This window comes from Myotis myotis, unplaced genomic scaffold (assembly GCF_014108235.1).
Source record: "Myotis myotis isolate mMyoMyo1 unplaced genomic scaffold, mMyoMyo1.p scaffold_m19_p_7, whole genome shotgun sequence".
Classification (NCBI taxonomy): Eukaryota; Metazoa; Chordata; class Mammalia; order Chiroptera; family Vespertilionidae; genus Myotis; species Myotis myotis.
The window spans coordinates 24,788,639-24,813,739 of NW_023416379.1; the positions used below are offsets into that span (position 1 = coordinate 24,788,639).

At 38.6% G+C, this 25,101-nt stretch overlaps 1 protein-coding gene across 1 annotated transcript in view; it reads left to right on the top strand.

Annotated features, from left to right (window-relative positions):
- Positions 1 to 11,052: 11,052 nt before the first annotated feature.
- Positions 11,053 to 25,101, top strand: part of PEX7 (peroxisomal biogenesis factor 7) — a 60,095-nt gene continuing 46,046 nt past the window's right edge. The window contains exons 1-5 of the mRNA XM_036317520.1: positions 11,053 to 11,280; positions 12,801 to 12,858; positions 13,712 to 13,862; positions 21,934 to 22,011; positions 22,391 to 22,499. Of these exons, the coding sequence (XP_036173413.1) occupies positions 11,151 to 11,280; positions 12,801 to 12,858; positions 13,712 to 13,862; positions 21,934 to 22,011; positions 22,391 to 22,499 (526 nt within the window). The 5' untranslated portion in view covers positions 11,053 to 11,150. The remainder of the gene's footprint in view (positions 11,281 to 12,800; positions 12,859 to 13,711; positions 13,863 to 21,933; positions 22,012 to 22,390; positions 22,500 to 25,101) is intronic.

Consider the following 25,101-nt stretch of genomic DNA (forward strand, 5'->3'; position numbering starts at 1 on the left):
TCTGAGGATTGTGTTAACAGCTCTGTCTTTTTGGAAGAGAAGGAGAATGATTACTTGCATTTTCTACTATGCTCAGATTATATCAATCACGCATAGATTTTTGTCTCTCTACATAGAAGCACAGTAAGTCTATTTAAGACTCAAAACTTATTTTTTTATTGTGGCAAAATATACAGACCATCAAATTTGCCATTTCAACTGTCTTTAAGTGTACAATTCAGTGGCATTAAGTATATTTGCATCGCTGTGCAACCATCACTGTTATCCATCCCCAGAACTTTTCCACTTTCTCAAACTGAAATTCCATACCCACTAAACAATAGCTCCTCATTGGTCCTCCACCCAGCCCCTGACAGTCACCAGTCTACTTTCTGTCTCTATGAAGTTGACTAAGTACCTCACATAAGTAGAATCATACAATATTTGTCCTTTTGTGGTTGGCTTATTTCACTTAACATAGTATCTTGAGGTTCATTCATGTTGTAGAATGTGTCAGCATTTCCTTCGTATTTAAGGCTGAAGTACATTCCATTATATGTATATACCACAATTTTGATCCATTCATCTGTCAATGAACACTTGTTTTGTTTCTACCTTTTGGCTATTGAGACTAACGCTGTTGTGAACATGGGTGTGGAAACATCTGTTTCAGCTTCTGTTTTCAATCCTTTTTGGAATATACTCAGAATTAAAATTGCTGTATTATGTAGTAATTCTATGTTTATTTTACTTTAATTTTTTTGAGGAACTGCTATACTGTTTTCCACGTTGGCTCTACCATTTTATGTTCCCATGAGATTCTAAAACTTTTAACAGGAAAGTATAACTAAAAAAACAAGTGATATGGAATGACTGTTGTAGAAAATTAGCCCACAATTATAGTCTCTTAGAAATTGAAGGGCTGTAAAGTACATCTGTCCAACTACCCATTACATATTTGAAGATAATGCTTAAAGTGTTAGGATGATGGTGATGTTACCCTCTAGCAAATATTAATTAAAGGCTTACTATCTGCCCAGCACAATGCTATGCAGAACTAAAAGGAAAAAAAAAATTACCTATCTTTTTCTGGAATTCTTTTCCATAACTATCATAAAGAAACTTACAGTAACCTGTCCATTTACCTAGGATAATGACTCACCTAGACAGAAAGACCATATATTTAAATTATTTTACTTCCTGTCCATCTCCGTGAGAAAGATAAACTAGTTTCGAAAACAATTTGGGTTGGTAAATATTTGCCATTAGAGTCTGTATGGGTGTCACAATAGCAGTTATAAAAACAAAACATTTTAAATATAATTGTAGATTCTTACAGAAGCCTGATATCTAGTAATTGTAGATTCTTACAGAAGCCTGATATCTAGCCATGCCCGCTTACATTAATTTAGTTGAATGGTGTTCCACAGCAGTGGCCAAGTTTATAAGTTACACAACGCTGAGGTTTAATAAATGTTTTGATAAAAAACGGTTTCTGTCTCATTGAGAAAAGCCAAGTACCCCCAAATGACGAGGAGGACAGATAGTAACAAGCCTATTATAACAATAAGGGAGCACTTCCTAAGTGTTGCTAATGTTCTAAGTGACGAAAATGATCTCTCTGCTGGGCTTTGAATGCCCTGGTAGCTTCCCTCTTCTTCAAGATTTCCAAAAGTCACAATAAGGGGATATTGTTTAGCTTTTAAAAAGAAGGAAATCCCATGATTTGAGACACTATGCTAAGTGGACAAAATAAAAAAACAGACACAGAATGGCAAATACTGTATGATCTTGCTCATATGTGGAATCTAAAATTATTGAACTCATAGAAGCAGAGTAGAATGGCAGTTGCCAGGGGTTGGGGGCAGGAAAAATAGCGAATTGTTGGTCAATGTATACAAAGTTTTAGTAATGCAAGATGAATAAGTTCCAGTGATGTAATGTACAGCATGGTGACTATATTAACAATACTGCATTGTATACTAGAAATTTGCTAAGAGGATAGATCTTAAGTGTTCCCATTGCACACATGTAAAAAGGTAATTATGTGAGTTGATGGATGTGTTAACTAGTTTAATTGTGGGGATTATTTCACAATGTATACATATACAAAGCCTGTATATCTATTTCCTATCTATCTGTTATACCCCAAATAAAGCTTTAAAAAAGAGTCACAATAAGGAATGCATGATGACAGCAACCCTATGCCTTAGCCCTCTTGGCTCTGCAGTGTCTTAGAGATCAACCTGATGCCTGTAAAACTTTTCAATTTTTTTTGCCTCCATGAGCCCCAGAAATGTTATGATTTCATAAGCAGTTAATCAGAAATTAATATCAACATCAGAGAATGAGTGTAACCACACTACATTCATATAATTTAGTCTAAAATAAAAGAAAATAGAATTCTAGGCTGGCCTCTGCTGCAGAATTATAAATGTACAATCCCTATTTGGCTTTGCAATATTTAGATTAGTTTATGTAAACTTATTACAGTCTTCAAGTCCTCTTGCCTAGAAATGATTGATCTAGTTAAAACTTGCCCATTTTACATAGGGAGAAACAAAAATCTAGGTAAGTTGGAATTCAGAAGTAAAGGGCAAATTGAGATAAAAACTCAGAATTCTTTGTTCTCTAGCCTAATTGCATTTAAAAGAGGACTCTTCAAATAATCAATTAAAAAACTCACAGGGAATAAATTTCTAGTAATGGAATTTCACACAGTCCTTAACTTTACTTTCATCAACAACCCTAGCAAGCCTGGACTCCACTTGGAAAGTAAGATCTGGGGAGGATGCGAAGGGAGGGTGGGGAGGGATAAGAGAAGAGCAGAAATATTTCATGTCTCCTATTCTTTGATCTTCCAATTCAACTCAAGTTGTTAAACATTTATGGAAGGTTTATTGTGTTTTGAGAATTCTTTAAGATTCTGGAGACACAAACAAATTAGACTTGGACTTCACTTCAAGTTGCCCCAATCCAGTATAGGAATGTGGTTGATTTATTTATATGTTAAATTTTTTTAATTCTAGAAAACCTTGCCGGTAGAATGAAATAGTTTACAATGCTACAGTCATGTATTGCTAGGTAAGGAGTGGCTACTATCTCAGAGCCCCTCAGAATATTTTTCTGTGGTCAGGATCACCATCAGCAGTTTACCCAGCTGGAACCAGCCTCTGTTCTTCCCAGAGAGACCACACTATTTTTAGCTTAGATTGGGTAAATCCTCCTGCATCACTCTTTGCCAACATTCCAGCTGCCTTGTGTTTGCTCACTTCAATATTATATTAACCTCTTTTTAGCATAGCAAAAGAAATCTTCAGAATTTTTTCAGTTTACCCTTTATGGTACTACAAAAAAATAAAGCGAGAGTTTAGGCTTGTATAATGCTGCATTCACTCAATGACAATATTTCCTGAATGCCTATGTCAGATTCTTGGAATATACAGTGAGCATAACAGGTAGAGATTCCTGGCTCAATGGAACATATATTCCAGCTCCTATACATAATAAAAATCCGAAATAATTGAGGTTCAGAAAAGATACAATGTTTTCTCTCATATAAAGTAAGTGCAGATTTATTCAGTCCAGGGCTCCACTGGGGGCTCCATTGTCACCAAGGATCTTGACTCCTTCACCATGTCTTCTTTCTCAGCCTTATCTCATAGCTTCCATCCTCAGGGTCACCTCATGATCAGAAGATGGCTGTTGTAGTCCAGCCAGGATATCTGCAAGGGAGGCTGGAAACAAGCTTTTAATGTAGGCACATATATGCAACCAAAATGTAGGAATTTTCTTTCTTACCAGAGAAGAAAAGGAGAATGGATACTGGTTAGGCAACAGTGTCACAGATATCTTAATCTTCAACACGATGTGTTTGTGTGCATGTGTGTGTATCTATAGATGGATGGATGGATGGATGGATGGATGATGGATGGATGGATAGTTGTATAAGAAAAAAGTTTAGAGCAACAAATGGAGGAATTGTCAAATACATGTAGTACTTCTGGGGTTGTTGTACGTGCTCTTTAAAAAAAGAATCACATGTATAAATTTTAACTTTAAGTATTTGGCTTCTGCCCATCTTTAAATTTTTAGAGTGCTGATTATCCCATCTAGACAGTTAGTGTTTAAGGAGTGTGGGTTATGTGCTGTCATTCATTTCATTTAGTGTAATCCCTTATTCTTGGTTCTCAAAATAATCTGCAAGTTTCTTAATGTATTTATAATTAATAAAAAAAGATCTCTGCTGAACTCTTACATAATTGAGAAAAAAGCCTTCTCTGAGAGGTCCTGCTTTTGGTTCAGGAAAGACCCTGTGTGTCTCTAAATCCTTAGCTTCTTAGAGATACCATGTCCTGGGCCCCAGGGTAAGACCTATGCCTCTAAAGCAGTGGGCACCTGGACTAAACTAAGTTCTGGCTCAGTCATGGAAGAAGCTCAAATTAGGCCTGAGTTTCCTAATTTGCAAAATGAAGCTGATTAACTTCAACTGCCACAGCATTTTATTTAACTGCTAGATTAATAATTGTCTTTGAAATATTTTTAATTGAAGATAGGCCTATATATCAACAAAAGCAATAGCACCTTTTTTCAGTTGTCCTAAGAGAGAGAGACTACATTCACATAATTTTTATTATAGTACTAGAGGCCCTCAGGGGTTTCCCTCAACCCAGCCTGTGCCCTCTTGCAGTCTGGGAGCCCTAGGGGGATGTCCAACTAATGGCTTAGGCCCGCTCCTCATGGACATCCTTAGTGCTGCCATGGAGGTGGGAGAGGCTCCCACCACCGTCACTGCCCAGCTTCTAGCTGAGCAGCACTCCCCCTGTGGGAGCGCACTGACCACCAGGGGGCAGCTCCTGCATTGAACGTCTACCCCTGGTGGTCAGTGTGCATCATAGCAACCGGTCATTCTGCTGTTTGGTCAATTTGCATATTAGTCTTTTATTATATAGGACTAGAGGCCCAGTGCACGTGGGGTCCCTTGGCCTGGCCTGCGCCCTCTCGCAATCTTGGACCCCTCAGGGGATGTTGGAGAGCCAGTTTTGGCCTAATCCCTGTAGGCCAGGCCGAGGGACCCCACCAGTGCACGAAGATCTTTGGTTAATCTCTTCCTGCCCTCACCTCTCTCTTCTTCCCTCTGAGATTCATCCGTGTGTTCCATGTTTCCATGTCTGTGCATTGAGCATCTGCCCCCTGGTGGTCAGTGCATGTCATAGCTACTGGTCGAATGGTCAAACAGTTTGACACTTAGGCTTTTATATATATAGATACTGTTATAGTTGTTCTATTTTATTATTATTTGTTATTAATTTCTTACTGTGCCTAATTTATAAATTAGCCTTTATCATAGGTAGGTGTATATAAGAAAATATATATAGGGTTTGGTACTATCCACACTTTAAGGCATCCACTGGAGGTCTTGGAACATAAATCCCCTCTGCAGTTAAGGGGGACTACTGTATACACATTTGAAAATAAAATTAGTGGCATATTATAAGCACTGTTCTTCACTTTGATTTTTTTTTCAGTAAACAATATACTTCTCTCTGAAGAGGTGGACAGAAAAATTAAGGATCTAGAGTGAGAAGAACAATTAGCTTCTTACAGATACTTCTCACTGTACATTCTGAATAATTTTTAAATCATGTGCACATATTAATTTTTAAATTATAAAACATACATATGAGGTAGCTTCTGCATATTCTTAATATTTGGATGAAGATCTTAAAAACAAGTAGTAAGATTTTAAAGAGAGCCAATTCAAGGTCCTTTTACTTCTCTTTTAATTTTGAGGCATCATTAACTTCTTACTTCTCAAGGAGCATGATTTTTTTAGCAACATTTACTTTCTTTTTTAAAAAATATTTTAAAATTTATTTTAGAGAGGAAGGGAAAGAGAAAGAGAAATGAAAACACAGACGATGAGAGAGAATCATTGATTGGTTGCCTCCTGCAAGTCCCACACTGGGGATTTAGCCCACAATCTGGGCATGTGCCCTGACCAGGTATCGAACTGTGATCTCCTGGTTTATAAGTCAATGCTCAACCACTGAGCTATCCTGACTGGAAACAACATTTACTTTCCGAATTAAGCTTTGGATTATGATGCTACCCCCAAATCAAGTCACCACTAAAAGGAAACATTATTCTGTTGTCTATGAAATATAGAATCCAAAATTTGAGATAAAGTGTGGCTACCACCTGGTGGTCTTAGTTTGAATAAAAATAACCTTCAGTTATAATAACTTGTCTTTATAACAAGTTTTGGGGTCATGATGTTAATTAAGAGATAAAAAGTATCACACTATATCATATTTATTGTGCACATGAGAATATAAAGTAATAAAAGGTAAAGCAAAGTGCCCTAAAACACAAAGCAGATACTTACTCATAACTATTTTATAAGTATTTCATTCACTAATTTGTCAGAAAAAGGATATGACTGCTATAATCCCCCAAAAAGGGGAAAAAATAAGAAAAGCAATTACAATTCTTAGAAACTTTATTAGACACGTGTTCTTTTCAAATTTGGAAGTTAAATTTTAGAGATGAGGTGAAATTTCTGGAAGTATTCCATCCTGAGGGAGTATTTGAAAGAGGACAGAGGTGGCGTGTGGGATAAGAAGGTAAGGACTTTTCCTGCGTAGGGGGCAGCATTAAGAACACCCAGAAAAGTCAGTGGGTGTAGGGAACAAAAGAAGCTTTCAGAAGAAATCTGTAGGCAATCCATGCGAGTGAGATGGGGGAGGGGAGATTTCACTTTCTTTTTGAGCTTCTTGAAAGTTTTGTCTCTGAAGGGTAGTGGAGAATAAAGCTAAATTCTAAAACTTTTCAATTTATTTAGGAACAAACTTTTTAAACATTTTTACCACACTTGCTTTATTCAGTAGGTTATAATCTACACTTACCAATATTTTAATTGGTCCAGATGTGTCCAGGATGAGCTCCCCTCTAGCAGGGGCCTATGTCCTTTATACAATCTGTGCAATTTTGTGTGTGCACTTCCTTACTCTCTGGCACAGTAAGGTATTCCAGGCCCTGCCGTTATGTGTTAAATAAATTAAAACATTTATTAAGCTTCTGAGTATTTATTTAATTCCAAACTAATGTTGAAGGTTTCACTGTGCTTATAACACTAAATAAAATGGTCACATTTGTTGTATCCTTCCCACGCCTTCTCATATGTAGTGGCTACTCCTAGAAGGACAGTTTGGGGACTAATGTATGTTTCCTTTTCATTTGCAGGTGCAGGAACTCATGGCCAGCTAGCTGTTGCCTCTTTGGTCTTTCTTGGTTACTGTGCATTTAAAGAAAGTCAGGGCTCCCAGTCTGTGTTTATTCGATTAGGATAATGCAGTTTAAATTGGAATTTAAGTTGTTCATGTCTGAAAAACAAAGTGATTACAGCCTTCATGTTGACACTGATTCAGGAGCTCACAATTCTTGTGCCACCTTTGAAAACACTTGGGGCTGTGAAGGAAGTGACATTGGATCTCAGGTTTACCCAAGTGCAGAGGACATGAAAACAAACATACAAAGTGTTCCCCTCAAATAGAAACTCCTGAGAGAGTTGAATTAAATGACATTTTGTATATTTATGTTTTAATATGAATAAAGTAGATAGCTAAATTCTAATTCTCGGATGCAATCTATAAAGTCCATGGTAAGAGTTAGACATGAGCCTGGTTCCATTTTGCTAGGGGAGTCATTCAGTCCTGGTGGTCTCCTCTAGGTTCAGGAGGAGATGCTGTGTAATTCTTAGGTCACATACGATGTCAATATTTTACGAATGATATCCCTTCCTGAACATCTTGTGAATGCCAGCTTGCTCTGCCTGCAGTGTCTTTTCCCTTTTGCTCCCAGTGTGTGCTTCCACTGTTCAAGTCCTTGTCAGTGCTGGGCACTTCTCAAATGTGCTTTTCTTCTCTATGCTTTAGTCAACGAATGAGAATTGCTCAGAAGAGCTTGTTAAAATGCACATTTCCAGGCCCTGGGATTTTGAATGATTATGTCCATGGTGTGTCCTAAGAATCTGCATTATAAAAATTACCCAATGAGATTCAGAGGCAGGGATATGAAATATGAAGAATACTGTACTGCCTGGGTGATGAGGCACCCATGTCCCATCTCAGGGAGTATGCTAAGAGTTTGGGGCTTGTGTGGATTAGGAGTGAGAGGAAGCATATGTAACATTCTGTTAGCTTTTAAACATCTATGTGTTTACTGTTAATCAATGGTTAATTGATGTTTTCCTTTTCTTCATTGACAGTATGCCAGGACAATTGGTTTGGTATTGATTTGTATTTTGCTGTACTGGAGTTTTTTTCCTTTCCCTATTCCAATTAGATAGCCAGTTCCTGTGTGATTCCTGGCCTCAGGGCACTTGATGTACTGGCAAAGAAGCTGCTTATAGTCTTGAAACTTGCTGAACAGAGTTTTGATGTGTCCTTGAGAAGAGGGAGGCAAGAGATAACCATGTGATGGCAGTGAAAGATCAGTGGGAAAGTGTCTCCAGCCTGGAGAAGGGCCAGCACCCTGGCCGTGGCCCTGCCCCTTGGTGGGAATGGTTTCATGGCCTTCACCCCCTCCCCATCCCCGTCTCCACCCCCCTCCTGGTTAGTGGGAGCCCATCTCAGTAAAGATACCTGGGCCCTGCTTGGCTTCAAGCATGTCATGGAAATGCTCATTCCCACAGTAATTCAGACTTGCACAGGGAGATGTCTATGGTGACCCTAACAGACAGAAGCTGAGAGACCCTTCTTCACTGTTTGCCAGACACCGTTTCAGGTGCTGATGATCCTACTGTTTAAACTTTACATTCCAGTGTCAGATTCTGGTGTGACCCTAGGGAATGCCAGGAAACCCCAAGTTTGATGAGCTTGAATTTTCTAACGGCCCAGGGGGATGGAGATTTAAGTTTGTTCAAGAAAATAAAGATGCCCTAACCAGTTTGGCTCAGTGGATAGAGCATCGGCCTGCGGACTGAAGGGTCCCAGGTTCGATTCCGGTCAAGGGCATGTACCTTGGTTGCGGGCACATCCCCAGTAGGAGGTGTGCAGGAGGCAGCTGATTGATGTTTCTCTCTCATCGATGTTTCTAACTCTCTATCCTTCTCCCTTCCTCTCTGTAAAAAATCAATAAAATATATTTTTAAAAAAAGAAAATAAAGAAATCCTCTACTTCTTGAATACTTGGGTCTGTGCTAGAAAATTTTTTCCTGCTATAATAGCAATGGGTGTCATATTTTTTGCATGCCTACACTGTAATAGATGTTTTATCTTATTTTCTCTGATACTCTTAAAACTCTGCCGAGTCGTTTTCCCAATGTAGGACCCACTCTCAATCTATCCATCTAAATAGGTATGACAGGGTTGTACGCAAATTCTCCCAACTAGAGCTGTATTCTTGACCATTGTAATTAATTAGTAGGATTCCCAATCCTTCCCTAGCTCCTCTTCCTCTGTCGCATCTTACATCTGGTATTTTCTGTCTTTGGCCCTTTTCACTTTTCATACCACTCTCTTCCTGAGTGAGGGCAATCCTTTTCATGGCTCACATATATTTTACACGCAAATAAGAACTCCTTTAGCTCCTGACTGGCGTGTCCAATATGAAATTCACATTCAATATGTTAAAACTGGAGCTCATTTCCCCCAAAAACCTATTCCTCCTCCCATAGTCCCGATTTCAGTGAGGAGGCCCTACATCCATCCAGACATGTAAGTAAAAAATATGGAAGTCATTTTGATTCCTCCCTCTTACTTACATGTCATATATTATGAGTTATTGCCTTAAAATCTCATCTCTTACTTAACATTTCCATTAACTTTGTTTAAAATCTTATTTTTTGCTTGAACTATTGCTCAACCCTTTTAATCAACCTCCCATTTCTAATCTCTGTCCTCCAGATTAGTGTTGCCCAGATCTTTTAAAATGGAAACTCAGTAATTTAATTTCTCATGTTAGAAAACTCCTATGGTCCTGTATTGTTTAAATTACAGTAGAAATCCAATTCGCTTGGTATGGCACACAGATTCTTCATGATCCAGCCCCGGAACAACAATCTAATCCCTCCACCCAATACTCCTCACCATCCCCTTTCCATGTGGTTAGGCTGAGTCCTGGCAGTCACAATCATACTGTTTTAGGTTCCTTGGTTTGTTCATGTTATACCTGCTCCTGGGGTGACCTCCATCTCCTTGTCTGCTTAAAGAAAACATCACCATCATTTACTCACCATAAACACTACCTCCTTTCTGACCCTTGTCCCCTATCCTCCAGCATTGACAATTTACTTTTTAAAAAATACCCCATATATATTTCTCTACCCCATATATATTTCTCCTAGCACCTATATTATTTTGATTACATTTAACTGATGACATGTCTACCAGACTTATCTCTTGAGGGCATAGAGTATATGTTACTGCTTTGAATCCCAAGTGCCTAGCACTCTACTTGGTGTATAGTTAAACTGTCTGTTCACCTCCCTTATTTATTAACCGCACCCTCTTTCACTCTCAGAGTGTCTTGTTCGCCAGATAAGTTATATATGGTTGCCCTCCACATAATACATGGTTAGTAAATGTTTGAATGAATGAGTGAACAAGCCTTAGTTTTCCTTAATTAGCTCTGTATCTGAGCACTTACTATACAATATATGTAGTGAGATTTCTTTTTAAGTTAATGCCTTTTTTACTTAGCTTCACTCCACCTGATTTAATATTACTTCAAGTTATCTTGGGCAACACAGCTCTCAATTGCTTTTTGGACTAGCTTGCATGATTTCAGTTTGCGGTAGCTTGTCTCATTTTGTATTAATGAGGGACATTTCCTGATGCCAGAATTTCAAAAGCTCAATGAATTAATTAAACCCAGAGAGCCCCGCAATGGAGGCTGATATGCAAAATTAAAGTTGTCACCTAGCCCACACTGCTCTGTTTTATCCAGTTCATGGCAGGTGGCGCCAATTAGTTTGTTTCGCCCAAAACAAAAATGAATTCCGTTGGCGTCTATGCCCTTTCACTTGCGACCAATAGAAACCCAGCATTCAGGACGCCGGGTGCCCTTACTTCCGCCTTGTCCTACAAGGCTCCAACCACTGGGCCCGTCCGCCTCGGAGTCCCCTGGGCGCCAGCAGCCGGGAGGCGCGGCCCCGGGGCGCGGGCGCGATGAGCGCGGCGCACGGCGGATCGGTGCGGACGCTGCGGGTGCCGGGCCGCCACGGCTACGCCGCCGAGTTCTCCCCGTACCTGCCCGGCCGCCTGGCCTGCGCCGCCGCGCAGCACTACGGAATCGCGGGTGAGGCCGGGCCCCGCCGCCGGGGCGGGGCGGGTTCCAGCCGAGCCGGCTCCTCCCGCTCGTCGGGAAGCACTTCCGACAGCGGACGGCGCCGCAACCGAACGCCAGGGGGAGCGGAGGAGCCGGTCGGCCCCGCGCCCCGCTTTGCCCAGTGTGGGGAGCTGGTGTCAATTCCCCCCGGTTACGGAGCGGAAGTAGCTGGTGGAAGATGCCCAGTGGCCCGCGTCCTTGTCCTTATCCCTTGGGAGCGCACCGACTCCGCAGCCGTCTGACACCCCATCCCCCAGGCACAGGCTGCCCTGGGGAGAGGGTGTTTAGCCCGCGGGGCCCCTCGGACCGGTCGGACCCACCACAGCACCTGGACAACCGTCCGCGGGGTCACCCCAGTGCCTGTTGGTTCGTCCCGTTCCCCGCAGCCAGCATTCGGCCGTCGGCGGTAAACCGAGCGCCCCCGAACCGGCGCTTGCAGTCTCCTCGCAATTGCCATTATGAGATGTATTAAGTTCTGCCCTCACTGCTTGTTGTCTCAGCAGGAATACAGACATTTACTTGCAAGCACTTATTTGGGGTTTAAGTTCATTGTCATGGACTAGATTGAAATGCAGGGTTCCAGTCTTAATTTTTCTTCTCGTAATTCATATCCTAGCTATTATTGAAACACTGAAAATCTACGAAACAAGTCCCTACATAATGTCAGCTTCCTGCAGTAGTTTTTGTTTGGTCCTACACCTGAAAAAAATACTGTGATTTCCAAAACTCGTAGGAAATATTTGCTTGCTTATATTTTCCCCTTTAGCTCTTAGCGCTTGCACATTTAGATTGACAATAATTGCCCATCAGTTAGGTTGTAGACCCATGAGTTTGTGATATTTTAAATTAAAACCTTTACAAAAACTTTAAAGGAGTGAGTATTTAAAAACAAACAAACCAGTCAGGTATAAATAAAAGAGTCCCCTCCCCAGTTCCTATAACAAACTTTTAAAATATGCTGGTCCCTTAATAAAAATAATTCATCTTTGGTATCTAACATATATTCTGTTCAGCACTTTACCACCAAGGTTGTGGTAAATTCCACCAGCTAATTTTGTCTTAAAACCCCATGTGTAATGCATTTGAGGTCTATTGGCAAGGCAGTGTGATGGAGCAGGAGCAGAGGCCTGCAGGTCTGTAAGCCAGAGGTTTATCACCTATAAATAGGGATGATGATAATACCCATCTAGGACTTTTGTGTGCTTGGTACCTGCCTGGCCACAGAATCTGAACTCAAATATCTCCTCTGTTAGGGCTATCGGGATTCCAAGCATAGGTGAGATGGTAAGTTTAATATTTAATGATTGAAACACAATATAGAAAGACAAATGGAGAACACAAACCCATTATTTTGTAAATAAGGTCTCAATAACTTCAAGGAGAAATTCATGGTAGTAAAGTTGGGTACTCGGTGCTTGATCCCTCCTTGACCTAGATGGTCCCTTGGTGGGTTCAACAACATGACCTCAACTTTTTTTTTTTTCCCTTAGGCTGTGGAACTCTGCTAATATTGGATCAAGAAGAATCTGGGCTTAGGATTTTTAGAAGGTAAGATGGTTCTCTAATTATTAACTTATATGCATTCTCTTTTGCTATTAAAGCCTTAATAGAATTTGGTTTTGAATCTTCTTTATCCATACAATTTTTTTAAATTTTAAAATCTGCAGTATAAAAGAAACTTCAGCATTTCCATAGTGTAGAACTTATTTTTGCCATCAAGTTTGATTGTCATTTTTCTTCTACAGCTCTTGTCTCTTAGTGTCCATTTAGGAATTATAAAATTAAAAAATAAATGAACTAATTAGTATATTGCTGTGTGACATTTGTATCTTTGCTCTCTTCTTAATGTTGTTTAGCTTCACTCATTCAGAAGCTAATTACCCATTTTGTAGATCTCTTTCCTGTCTTTCCATGCATGTCTTGTCTGTATGTTGGACTCAACACCTCCGTCAGAGCAGTCAAGGTAGAGAAAGGAAAGGAAATGCTGTCAGAAAATTACCTGCTCATGGCTCATGTGAAAGATTTATGGGAGACATTGAAATTATTGCTCTAAATTAGTATTTTAAAGTGCTTGCTAGTCCCGCCTCTGAACCACAAAAAACAGGGAGCACCCAAGTATGGCCGCATGCCCTCATGTAAATAGTGCTGTATAGCTAGCGGGCAGACCTAATTTTAATATAGCTTTACAGTTCTCTAGCTGTATGAATTAGGCTATTCTTTTAACCTCTCCGAACTTGTTTCTGCATATGACAAGTGCCAGTTGTACTTATTTCTCATGGTTGTGAAGATCAGGTGCGATAGTATGTGTTAAAATGTGATAAACTTAAAAAAACTGTAATGTTATTTTATATTCAACTGCCTATATAACTAGGTGTTTTTGTTGTAATTTTTCCTGGTGTAGCTTTGACTGGAACGATGGTTTGTTTGACGTGACCTGGAGTGAGAACAATGAACATGTCCTGGTCACTTGTAGTGGGGATGGCTCGCTGCAGCTCTGGGACACCGCCAAACCCACAGGGCCACTGCAGGTCTACAAGGAGCACGCTCAGGAGGTAGGAAGGGAGTCTCCCTGGGCCTATGGTTTTTCTTTGAGTGAAATATATTTGGGGATGCAAACTTGGGGAAATGTCTTAGGTTAGCTTACTGCTGGGGTCCGGCCAATGGGGACTGAGTGAGAAGGGCCGGACATGCCCTGGAGTCCTCCCGTGGTCCTTCCCCAGCTGGCCAACCTCCCATGTCCCTCCCCAGCCCTGATCATGCACCAGTTGGGTGCCTTGGCCTGGCCTGCAGCCTCTTGCAATCCGGGACCCCTCAGGGGATGTTGGAGAGCTGGTTTCGGCCCAATTCCTGCAGGCCAGGCCTAGGGATCCCACTGGTGCACGAATTCATGCACTGGGCCTCTAGTTGTTTATAAAACTCAAATTACACCAAGAAGGGTGATGAGTAGAGAATTGTAGGAATCTCATAAAAGTCATCCTCCATGAGGTTGTTAAGAGAAAGAATTTCTGATGATCAACTTAAAACTCAGTATTATAATACCAAATATTTGGCTTTTTTTAATTAAAGAGAAGCACAGCATTTATTCAAAGTTTGTCTCTTATACCAAATATGCAGAGACACTTAAAAGGATTTAAAGTCAAAGGAGAGTTTTGAGGAGCTAATAAAAATTTGTTGAATAAATTAGTAAGTGAATGATCACAGGTGATTCCTATTTTTTCCCACCAATGTGTCCAGAGAAACTTTGTTATACAATAGAATAGCACACAATGGGTCCTTTTCTCCCATGGGAGAGAGTTTAGAATGATGAGCAGCATGGTTTTGAATCCTGGTTCTATAACTTTCCAGTTGTGTGACCTTGGGCAAGTTACTTTCCCTAAACCTAGTTTCTTCATTTGCAAACGAGGATAATAGTTGGTGTTTTAGGTTTGTTGTGAGTGCTCAGAACAGAGCCAGCACTAAATAAATATGAGCTATTATTATTTGCTCTTATTATAGTAGGGTTGTAAAGGCATGAAACAAGTTAGGAATCTTCTAGTTGCTCATTTCACCACTCAGTGACTGTCTGAAAAATGTCCAACAATCCATTTTCAGATAGTCAGATAAGTAGGTACTGAAGCAAAAAGGAGAAATCCAAGACCTAGATATATTTTAGGCATTGAGGAATGAAGGTCTTGGTGAAATGAAAGAAAATCATGGACGTTATTCCTTTGCATGGCTTCTAAATTTAGCATCAAAGCAGAAATCAAGTTCTCCATGTTAACTGGCAGCTGCAGAGCCATTATGTCTTTTGGGCCCCATAAAATGCCTTTAGCTTAGACTGCTGCTGAGTGTATAACAGGAGTGGAAGAATAGGAAAATTTTAAAAGGTTCAGCGAGGAGAAAAAAGAGGGTAATTAGGAGTTTTATCTTTGTTTCTCTACTTCATGACTTACAGCACTGTGCTATGGAAAGCGAGTTCAAACTCACTTTAAATATGTCATAGACAGTGTTTATTTCAATGTCTACTTTTCAGTGTGCTTATTACCTTTTTTAAAAATAGTTAAAATTTGTCTTCACTGTCAAATGGCAAGGCTTATCAATTTGCTGAAAACCTAAAAGATATTTGATCCATTTAAAATTTTTTTTATCATTGCTTATACTAGTAAAATGTATTTTTTAAATAACTATCCAACAAGTAGTATATTGTGGAGAAAATGTATTTAACTATACATTTCATAGTAAAGATGTGCCTTATTTTAAAACAGAGTCAATTATTTACCTCTTAAATAATGATAGTAGCTGACAAGAGTATAATGATAGGTACCCAAAAAAACTATTAATGAAGAATGACAACTCATGCATTTAACACCATTTTGTTCTCTTTAGAAATGTATTTATATTTAAAACTATCCAATAACAGATTTGTCAACCAAAGAGATACCTATCCCTCCTCCCTCTTCCCTCCCTCCATCCCTCCCTCCCTTCCCCTCCCTCTCTCCTCCTTCCCTTTCTTCTTCCCTTCTTCCCTCTCTCTCTTCATCACCCTGCTTGGTGTAGTTTGATTTTTACTAATAATTGTGAGAAAGACAAGAAATAATGTTGTGGCACATAGAGATGGTTGGTCAGAAAGTTATGAAAGGCCACTGAGATCCTGTCAAAAGGTTAGAAGATACGACCTGAAGAGGCTCTTATTGACTATGATGGGGCAATTTGAACATCAACAGGAATGACAGCAATGGATTGAAAAACTATACACACACATAGACACACTTATATGTATATTTTCACTTATAAAAAAACCCCAACTGGTCACCATTGAAGATTACTAGGATAACTGCCTCATTCTGAATATTGATAAATAATGGTAAGGAATGAAGGCATTTATCCTGCCTTTCCTATATGAATTTAATTGTGGAGAAAACAGTTGATGTGGAAAATTTCTTATAACAGAATTCTAGCTAATAAATGCAGGAGGAATAACATCACCATTTAGTAGCCCCTAAATAAATGACTTTAAGTAAGGGTTATGCATGGATGCTGAAACCGTTAATTTAAGACTGGTACATCTTCTGAACAATTTTAGGATCACTACAAGTAGATCAACCAGAAATTATATACCTTCTAATACAATAGGAAGAAAAAAAAAAAAAAAAGATTGAACTGAATCTAATGAAGCCTCTAGATCTAACTTCAATTTAAAGGAAATAGGAAAGGTAGAAGAAAGTTAAACACCACCATGAGGAAACAATTAGCCAAGTCCAGAATATAAAGATACTACAGGACCATTAACTTTGTTTCTTCAAGAAATAAATGTCATGGGAATAGGGGGGCAGGCAAAGCAAGGTGGGGAAAGAGGACTTTCCTAGATTAGAAGAGACCTCAGAGATAGCACCTAAATGTAAAATATGGGTTTATTTGGATCCTGATTCAAATTAACTGTAAAAAGACATTTTTAAGACAATTGGGGAAATATGAAAATGGACAGTATTAGGTGATATTAAGGAACTTTTGTTCATCTTGTTGGGTTTGAAAATGGTTTTGTGCATATATAAAAAAGAAAACCATCCTTATCTTCTGAAGTATTTATGAGTGAAATTGTCTGATGTTAAAATACTCTAGTAGTCAATTATGGGATAAAACAAGATAGGCAAAATGTCAATAACTATAGAAGGTAAATGACAGATACCCAGGGATTTATTATTCTGTTTTCTTTACTTGTATGCACATTAAAAATGTTCTGTCATGAAAGATTAAAAAATTCATTTCACGTTAAAAGAAGCATGTAGCCCTTTCTACTCAGTAATTAAAAGTCAGTGTTCCTTTCCTTTGTATTGATACAGATAAGTGTGAACATTCCAGACAGTTTTTCTTTGATGATTTTTAATTAAATAAACCAACTTTTAAAAGGGCACTATTGTGCAGTAGATTAAAAATGAGCTCTTTGGGACTTAGTTTCAGTAATAAAATTTGTCCTCCCAAACTGATTTTGATGAGGTTTAGATTTCATAAAGTAGCACAAAATATTGTTCAGTGTCTTTTTCTTTTTGCAATTTTTAAATTAATTTTCTTCACCACTGCCAAGAGCAATTTCATAAGATAGGCCTTTAGAGGACCCTGCTTTTAAAGCATAGCTGCGTATTTCTCTTCTTTTTTGTACTTTGACCATTTGCCATGCGCACTGCTTGAGTGGTAGAGGAGGGGGAATTGGGAATAGGAAAAAGATGGAAGAGTGGACTATTGGGAGATGTGTTTTCCATTCAGATTTGTTTCTCTGCCCCTTCATTCATTCCAAAAACTTTAATTAACTCCACTGTCTGCAGAGGCCTATGGGGAAGATGAACTAGTCAGGCAGGATCCTTACCCTTCTGGAGTCCTTGCCCCTCTGGGGAGAGAGTCCTAAGCTGCTGGTTGTCTAAGTTACAATGTGGTTGGTCAGTGCTGTGAATGTGCAGCGTGCTGCAAGGAGGGGATGGGATGTCTTGTCTGGGGCAGAGGACGTCCTTGAGTCTGACAGGAGAATAGGAATTGGGTATTTAGGTGGAGAGGTCAGAGGAACAGGGTTAGCAGCAAAGGAAAGTGTGTGCTGGAAGGGGAAGGATTGAGCCTATGTGCCCAGAGCAGTGAGCATTTTGGCCCTTATGTTAAGATCAGTGGAAAGACATTGAAGATTTAAAATAATTTACTCTGAAATATTTCATGCATATAAAAGTATGTAAAAAAGCTATGATGAACACTTGTATAGTCATCACCTAGCTGAAGAAATAAAACCTTACTGATACCGTGGAACTCCTGGCTATTGTCCTTCTATCTCCTTTTTTTTTTTTTATCCTATTCTTTTCCCTCCCTTTTTCATTCCTCCTTTCTTCCCAGGAGCAACCACTATCCTGAATTTTCTGTTTATGTATTTTTTCTTTTAGTTTTACTATATATGTATGAATCCCTAGTCATGTGTAGTTTTGCATGCTTTTATCTTCCAGTAGTAAATAACAGCATGGATAAATCTCAGTGTAGAGTGAGGATTGTAAATTGCAGGAACTATATAGGATGAAATGACTGAAGGGCTTTGTGCAGGGGGGTCGACATTAAGTGTCTTACAAAGGTAATTTTTTATTCAATGTAGGTAACAGATTAGAGGTGAGCAAAAATGAATGGGGAGAACAGTTAGAAGAATGCTATAATCTAGCTGGTAGTTGATGGGTGGCCTCTTAAGAGAAATTATATACAAACCCGTAACCGTGGCCCTTTGGGTTCTTGTCCCTCCTATTTGACCTTGCTCTTCCTCAGACATGACACACTTGTTTCATGCTTTAGGGTCTTTCCCTGTTCTTCTACTGAAAGCCTTTCTTCTCAAATCTGCAGTTTTCTCTTTTACTGCACAGAGTTCTTTGCTCAGAGTGGTCTTCCCTGACCACCATTGAGAAGTGACCTCCTGCCCTTGTCATTGTTTTCTAGTCTCCTTACTTGGCTTTGTGATTTTTTAAAAATAAATAAATTTATTTATTTATTTATTTATTTATTTATTTATTTATTTACAGCCTGTTTTCCCCGCTAAAATATAACACCCATGAGGGCTGGGACTTCATCTCTCTTGTCTTACATTTTACCCCCCACCCCTCAATTTGTGCCTTGTATATAGTAGGTGCTTAATAAATACTTGCTGAATAGATTAGTGAGTTGACTTAAGGTTGGGATAATGGAACATATCCCAAACATCCTTATGGCTATAAACTTTTTCCAGTGCTTGAGGTTAATGCAAAACCCCTGTTCTTACTAGACATTTCAACTTGACTCTTGCTGTCACCTCAAACTCAGTGTGTCTAAAATTACACCTTATCTTCCTTCCTCCAGTCTTTCGGTTTGTTAAAGCCACCATCCCTGACAGTCCCCAGGCACAAAACCTTGGCATTATGCAGCGTTCACTAGTCCTAATATCTTGGTGCTTTCTGTGCCCATATATATCTTCGGAGGAGTTTCTGGTCAGTGTTTGCACCTCTGCTTCCTGCTATTAACATTGTAGCCAGCCCTCAAGGCCCTGCTTGAATCCTTCTCTTCTGGGCATCAAGCTGAAGTTTCCACCCCAGCACTTTTATACTTATGTCTATAGTTCTTTTTTTTTAAACACAGTATCCTGACTTATACTGCTAGTTACTTACTTCCCCATGTCCTAATACTTTAAACACAGTAAAGTATTGGTTACTGGTTACTGATGGAGTCACCTTTATTTCCTTCTTCACTAATCCATTTTTATCCTCATCATGTGTGCCTATCCTTAGTGTTATCCAGAGCCCTAATGCTTGCCATGTTGTGTGACAGATAACACAGCTGGCAGGACACTGCCATTAGCATAGTTTTCTTACCTCCAGCTTTTGATCTCATTAGGGCTGGGTTCTCTCTGAGCCTGTGGAGGCTCTTGCAGTTTTAAAAGGTGAGGGGTCATAGGGTTTTAAATCCTGTATCAGGCTGGAAATGGATAGAGGCAGTGGAGTGTGAGCTCATGATGTTAGTCTTTAGTTGTATTCAGTTATCTTTTAAAACGAAATCAATAGCTCTTTATACCTACTTAAAGCAGAGTTACAGATTGTGAAGATAATTTGGCTGGTTTAATTATTTTAATTCACATTTATTGAGTTATATTGCAATGAGCATAGATGTATAAGATGTACATCTTAAGATTTTACTTAGAGGGGTCTTTCAAAATCTAGCAGGTATGGCAGTTATTTAACGTGGATATTAGTAAAATATGGTAAATGCTGAATCAGAAGTAGGTGCTGTTGGAATGCACAGAAGGAAGTTTTATTGGAACACAGCCATGCCCGTTCATTAAATATTATCTATGGCTACTTTTGTGCTCTACTAGACTGAGTTTAGTGGTTTTGACAGAGAGCAAATGGTCCACAAAGCCTATAATATTTATTTGGCTCTTGACAGAAGATGTTTGTTGAGCCCTGGACTAGAAGATAAAATCAAACTCTTCAGCTCTCAGAATCTTCGGTGATTGCTTCCAAACCTGCCTTTTCCACCCATAATTAACAGATGACTGTAGCAGTCTTTGGTTTCCTTTGCCCCTTCTGTATGCTTTATGAGCTGCTGTCTGTTACTGGATTGTGGTTTCTGTAGTGTTACAATTGTTCTTTCCTCTTTTGCATGGATTTGGGAAGCAGCAGGGCCAGGACTAGGGCAAGCTGGATGAGGCACTCACCTTGAGTACATAATTTAAGGGAGCCAAAAAAAAAACTTAGTAGTCAAAATAAATAATGTCTTAGTGCAGTAATTAAAAAAATAAAAATTAATGCAAAAAATCTATGATTAGCAAAACATCAGTTCTAAATAAAAATAGAATAGAATTACTAATTTTTTGGTTTTACTCAGGCTCCAACATGGCTCAGTTTAGCATTAGGCAGCTGAGTACAGGTAACCCATACTTAAACCACTACAAACCCCAGACACTCATACTTCTTACATAAATATGGTAGTTAGAGTTTTTAGATTTAAAATAACCTGTTGATCACATTTAATGACATACACTCAGATCCATGTCGGGAATACTTTTATAAAGTATAATTATGCGAGTATTCTGTTGAATTTAGCTTATAGTAGTGATCTGTACATAATCCTATATAATAAAAGTCTAATATGCTAAGTGTCTGGTTGTCCAGTCATCCATTCAACCAATCAAATATAATATGCTAATGATATGCTAAGGCCACTCAGCCACTCACTATAATGTGCATTGACCACCAGGGGGCAGACAGTTGACTGGTCAACCAGTCGCTGTGACATACACTGATCACCAGGGGGCAGACGCTCCAACCGGTAGGTTAGCTTGCTGCTGGGGTCTGGCTGATCAGGACTGAGCGAGACAGGACGGACACTCTGTGCAGCTCTCCCACAGTCCCTACCCATCTGGCCAACCTCCTGCATCCCTCCCTGGCCCCGATCATGCACAGGTGGGGTCCCTCAGCTTGTCCTGCGCCCTCAAAATCTAGGTCCCCTCGGGGGATATCGGAGAGCCAGTTTCGGCCTGATCCCGCAGGCCAGGCCAAGGGACCCTACTGGTGCACGAATTCATGCACCAGGCCTCTAGTCTATTGTATAAAATGACATTGAAAATTTTTCCAAATAGTTTATTTGAAATGGTTCACTGAGGGCAGTGAAGCATAGATTAGAATAGCAGCATTGGATAACTAAAGCTGTTTACCAAGAGATCTGAAAGGATCACCTGGTTCCTATAAGCTTTTTCTAAGAAAGGCCAGCTAGTGATAGTAATTGAATTTTAATGTTTCCTGATAAACATTGACCCAGCAAGCTTTTTTAGATGGCTTTCTGATCTCCTTCGACATTTCCTCAGGGCGCTGCAAACAGTGACTTGTTGGTTGGTTTAAAAATACGTATAATTTGTTTTAGTGAAGGAGATTTGGAAATATTCTGTAGAATTTTATTAAGTAGAATCTGTAAGGAATAAGCCTGGAGGAGTGGACAAGGTAACTTTCCACTTCTCAGACACCATGTTAAGATTTGTAGACTTGATGTTTCAACAAAGTAAATTAGTTGTTCTAGCTGGCTATCACTGTTATAAGGAGATAAAATATAGTATTGAACTTGGTGCTCTTTTGCTTTCTAAATAACACTTTTAAATGTTTATAGGTATATAGTGTTGATTGGAGCCAAACCAGAGGTGAACACCTTGTGGTATCTGGTTCATGGGATCAAACTGTCAAATTGGTAAGTTGACATTGCTGTATTTAAAAACAAATATTCCTTTCCCCAAAGCTTCCACTGCGTTTTTTCTATTCTAGAATATATTTTATGTAGCTTTTAAATTAGGCAGCTAATTTTATTTTCAAAAAAAAATGTATGAAAGCATTTATTAGAATTTAATATTTTCTAATCTTTTGGCTGTAAACTAATAATCAGCTCAGCATTGATTATTTTGGCCCCTTAAATGCCATCTTGATTTATGTAAAAATAGATTTTAAAAATTCCTGGAGACACGTATGTATATCATATGTGTATATGTATATATATATTTTATGTATTATATATGTGAAAACATACATTTGAATTTACCTATTAAGTAATTGATCTGTTCATTTATTTGTAGTGGGATCCAAATGTTGGCAAGTCTTTATGCACCTTTAGAGGCCATGAAAGTGTCATTTATAGCACAATCTGGTCTCCCCACATCCCTGGTTGCTTTGCTTCAGCCTCAGGTAAATAATTCCATATTTACCAAAAGTCTTACTTGTAGTGAATGGTGGTCTTGCTTTCCCCAATAGGTGGCGCTGTGTACCTTAGATTCTGAGGAAATAACACACCAAAAACCCCAATTCTTTGTGCTCTTTAGACTGTTTCATTCTTTTCCAACCTGGATTACTTTTTGATGATTCTAACCATTTGACTTACATATTTCTTTTTGATGAGGTAAGAGGTGTAGGACAAAGAGCAGTTGAGGACTTGGGCATCAGTCTCTCTTTGATGTTTGCCCTCTTTTAGGGGTATTCTCTGTAATTCATTGCCACTAAGCCATATGGCAAGGATAGGTTTTGGTATGATCTTTTTTTTGACAGTTGCTTTGCTTTTGATTGATGTTAGCAATTTTAAGGTAAAGTAGATACTTATATTTATGTCTCTATTTTTTATAGAGAAAATTTATTTTGTCAACCGTAATAATTACACTTTGTACTGTTTGCATAAAGATTTACAGATGTGATTTGTGGGCCAATCATAAATCATGTAAAATCTGAACAGTCTAACTTATGAGTTGTAGAGACACATTGCCCAGGTTCTCTGCAGTGCCATTACAGCAGTGCAGTCCAGCTGCCAGCTGGCTGGTCTTCACTCATTTCTAGCTGCCCTGGAGCTCCTTTCCCCGGGCCACTTGCCTCATTCTCCGCACACCCCTTCAGTCTGCCCTCACGCTCTTGTACTTTCTTCCCACCAGTCTAGCCTCTCTCTTGTGCTCTCCTGATTTTACATGAACAAATTCAGTGTCAGAGTCCTCCAGAGGCGACAGGGGAAGAAGCTGAAACGGAAGAGCAACCCCTTCTGCCTGGGGTTAGAGAGAGAATTGTTCTCCACAGAGAGGAAGCAGTGCATTGAAAGGCATTTGGAGTTAGAGTTCATGTGGTTAAGAATATGGAATACCAGTTCTTAGTGATATTGTACTATCTGCTGCACCAAGACTTTTACTAGTGTGAATTAGATAGAACGCACTATTAATGAACAAATACAGTTTCTCTTAGGCAGATTACAACCGGTTATAAATCTTTCAAAAGTAGGAACCAGTCTAGCTGTTTTCACTAGCCCCTGAGCGGCTTTGCATAAATGGTTTTATCTTTGGTTTGTTTATCAGAACAAAGGTTGCTAAGTTGGAGTAACAGTTATAAGAATATGTAACATGTGCTAATTAATCATAAATATTGTGGCGATTGACTAAGTAAGATCATCACTTTTTATTTTTTACTTTTATAACTTTCAAAAAATAAATTTATAAAGAAAAAAGTGGTATTCCAGGTAATTCCTATTCCAACCATGTACCTACAGTGAGGAAATTCAGACAACACAGAAACATGCCAAATAAAAAGTAAAACCTCCCCTCCCCCTCCCCTTTATTTAACCATTATTAACATTTTCTTGTGTTTCTCCATAAAAATTCTTTTGCCCACTCCAGAATATATGGTACAAAAGATTTAAAATATTTGTGGGGAATATTTTTGAGGAAAAAGTCAGATACTTTCAAAGGCTGAATTTGCTTAGTGATGTTAAGTTTTATATGCTTAAAACCTTTGTTGTTGTTGAAATTGCATAGAAAAATAACTTTGTGACTATGAGTCAGAATTATCCTGTCCCAGATTCCCAAATTCTTTTTTCCCATTGGAAACATTGTTTTTAGAAAACAGTTTTTGATTGTGGAGATTTCTTAGTAATCTTAATACAGTATAATAGTTAAATTGAATAAATCATACCACCATTCAGAAAAAGTTTTTGGACCATAGTTTTGATAAACTTGATGGAAAAGAATATCCATCAATTATATATTGTGAATTATATATACATTTATATTATATACTTAAATTTATTAAAATAATTTTAACGTAGAGAAAGAGGTACATCAAGGCTTTTGGGATGGGAAGAAGAATATATTTTTTCTTGTCACATTTCCTTTTCCAAGCTTAAATTTCTTCTTTCATCTTTTATCTTTCTGTTGTGCAGTTAGTCATAAGGCAATTGTGTATTAAGTAAATGATAGCAATACTGATACATTTAATTTGAATTAACTCTTTAGCCTACATATATAACTTGAGTTAATCGTCTTTTGTGCTTTAAGTTATTGTAAATGCTAATGAGTTTCATGATTATAGTGAATCACATCTGTAAGATGACCACAGTTCAGTGTAATGGTTATACGTAATTTTTATAATTTTACTATTGGTAAAAAGCTCTAACATAGAGTATTAGTACAGTTAAATTAAAATTTTAATGAAGATGTGAATCAAATTTACGTTAGCATCATTTTCTTAGAAAAGGCATGCCCTTTAGCCTTTTATCCTACAGTTCCAAAGGAGACATTTCAAACCCTGAATGGAATTAATGGTATAGAATAGATCAGTGGTTCTCAACCTTCCTAATGCCGTGACCCTTTAATACAGTTCCTCATGTTGTGGTGACTCCAACCATAAAATTATTTTCGTTGCTACTTCATAACTGTAATTTTGCTACTGTTATGAATCATAATGTAAATATCTGATATGCAGGATGTATTTTCATTGTTACAAATTAAACATAATTAAAGCATAGTGATCAATCACAAAA